The sequence below is a fragment of the Phytophthora parasitica genome, assembly GCF_000247585.1.
Source record: "Phytophthora parasitica INRA-310 unplaced genomic scaffold supercont2.55, whole genome shotgun sequence".
Lineage (NCBI taxonomy): Eukaryota > Oomycota > Peronosporomycetes > Peronosporales > Peronosporaceae > Phytophthora > Phytophthora nicotianae.
In genome coordinates, this window is record NW_008649041.1 from 40,536 (window position 1) to 42,458 (window position 1,923).

Here is a 1,923-nt window from a genome sequence, read left to right on the forward strand (position 1 = left end):
GCTTCGCAGGCGACTGGAGCGACGTGGAGGCTGATGTGAGCTTGGACACGGCTAGCAGTGTGGCCAGCACCGAGCACCAGCGTGTATACCGTATACAACGCTCTCGGGGAGGGTTCCAGGAGGAAAAACAACGTGATCTGAGTGAACTCCACACGCTGTATACGCGGCGTAGACTAGAGGAAAGCTTTCAGGGTCTCTCGAGTGTCCGCAGCAGCGCCAATTGGTTCCAACCGGCACCTTGCGTGTCTCCCCGAGTGCCAGAGGAGAAGCCGCTATCCCCAGTAGCTAAACAGAAAGAGAAGCAAGTGGAAAACGAACTGTTGGCTCAGCAGAGCGAGATCAGCGCGGAGCTTCAGGCAGTAAGACGGCAATTGAATGACTTCCAGGACAAGTGGAAGAAAAGCGTGGAAGCTAAAGCAGGAGAGAGCTCGGAAGCATCGACCGTGCAGAGTTCGTGGCCCTCTCCTATTTCTGTACGGCATGTACGTACGGGTTTCCAGGAGACTGCTGTTCAGACTGAAAATGATGAGAGAGAACACGCAGTGACTCAATGGCTATTGCTTCTCACGCAAAAATTGGAGACATTAACAAGGAAATACTCTCACGAACCCACGCAGAGTTTCCAGGCGTCAATGACATACCTAGCGAGAGTTTGGGGCCCGAATAATGATAGTAATGGGTTATTGAAGGAGACAAAAGAAACTAACAACGGCAGCGGTGAGGCAGATGAGGGACCAGCGCTCTCGTCGTGGCATGTAGGCCGTGATCTGAAAGCTGCAGTCCCTTTAGAAGTGGCAGAACAATTTTTGGAACTAGAACATTCCATTGCGTCCTTGAACACAGCAGTGGAGCAGCATGAACGCAGACAGATGACCAACTTCGATCGTGCGATACAACAAGTGCAAGGATTCCACCAAGAGCGGATCCAAAAAGTGGTTGATGAGTCTCTTGCGGAGCTGAAACTTGTTCGTGGTAGATACAAGAAGAAGGAAGCTCAGCTTGAAGACGAGCTACGTGCTGCCAATAAAGAAATCGAGCAGTGGAAACTGACAGCAGCAGAAGCCGAACACCGAAAAAAATTAGATCGCGAATCGTTGGAGTTCCAGCTTACAGCAGCAAAAGAACAGGTACAGTAACGTGTCTGAGTTCATAGTAGATCTTTGATACTGACGCTGGTAATTCTGTATATGTGGCAATGCAGCACGATCATATCTGCCGTCGCTACGAGGGAGATATAGTGCGCCTGAAAACTCAACTCGAAGTAGTGCGAGCTGAGCGGAAACAGGTTCTAAGTCAGCACAGAGACACCCATGAGGTCATAGCACAGGCGAAGGAAGGGGCAGTAGCACTGGAGAGACAATGCCAAGCACTGAAAAAACAACAAGAGCGTGCGAAGGAGCTTCACGACAGAGAAATACGCGTGCTTCAGGACTCTGTCCGACAGCTCCGAGAAGGTAAAGACGATATGGAACTTCGACATGCCAAGGAAAAACAAGCGTTGATCGAGACAATTCAAAAACTGGAGGCAAAGCAAACCGATACACAGGAAGCGCGAATACGAGGTGAAATCGAGCAACAGATAATACCGGAAAGACTGGCGAGTCTGGAGAATCAACATCAAGAAACTGTTAGCGCAATGGAGAGTGAACACAAGCGCCAGCTTGCAGAGTTAGCAGCAAGACTGGACGAGACCAAGAGATCAGCTCCTTCAACTGTCCGCTCAATCGAGACGCAAACAGATTCACTCCCAGTTGAAAAGAGCACTCGGAAAAATTACAAAGTGGAAGCTAGCGACGCACAAGCGCAAATTGAAGGACTAACTCGACGTTGTCAGGCTCTGGAGAAGCTTCTTGACAAGAAGTTTGAAGAGACCTCATACTCCAGCCAGAGATGTGAATCCTGCCATTCTGATGACGGCATTTC

General features: G+C 49.8%; 1 protein-coding gene across 1 annotated transcript in view; it reads left to right on the top strand.

Moving 5' to 3' along the window:
• PPTG_23871 (hypothetical protein) overlaps positions 1 to 1,820 on the top strand; it is a gene marked incomplete at both ends in the record, with an annotated part of 2,777 nt that extends 957 nt beyond the window's left edge. Inside the window, 3 exons of the mRNA XM_008913666.1 lie at positions 59 to 1,127; positions 1,202 to 1,714; positions 1,782 to 1,820. Of these exons, the coding sequence (XP_008911914.1) occupies positions 59 to 1,127; positions 1,202 to 1,714; positions 1,782 to 1,820 (1,621 nt within the window). The remainder of the gene's footprint in view (positions 1 to 58; positions 1,128 to 1,201; positions 1,715 to 1,781) is intronic.
• Between the last annotated feature and the right edge of the window lie 103 nt (positions 1,821 to 1,923).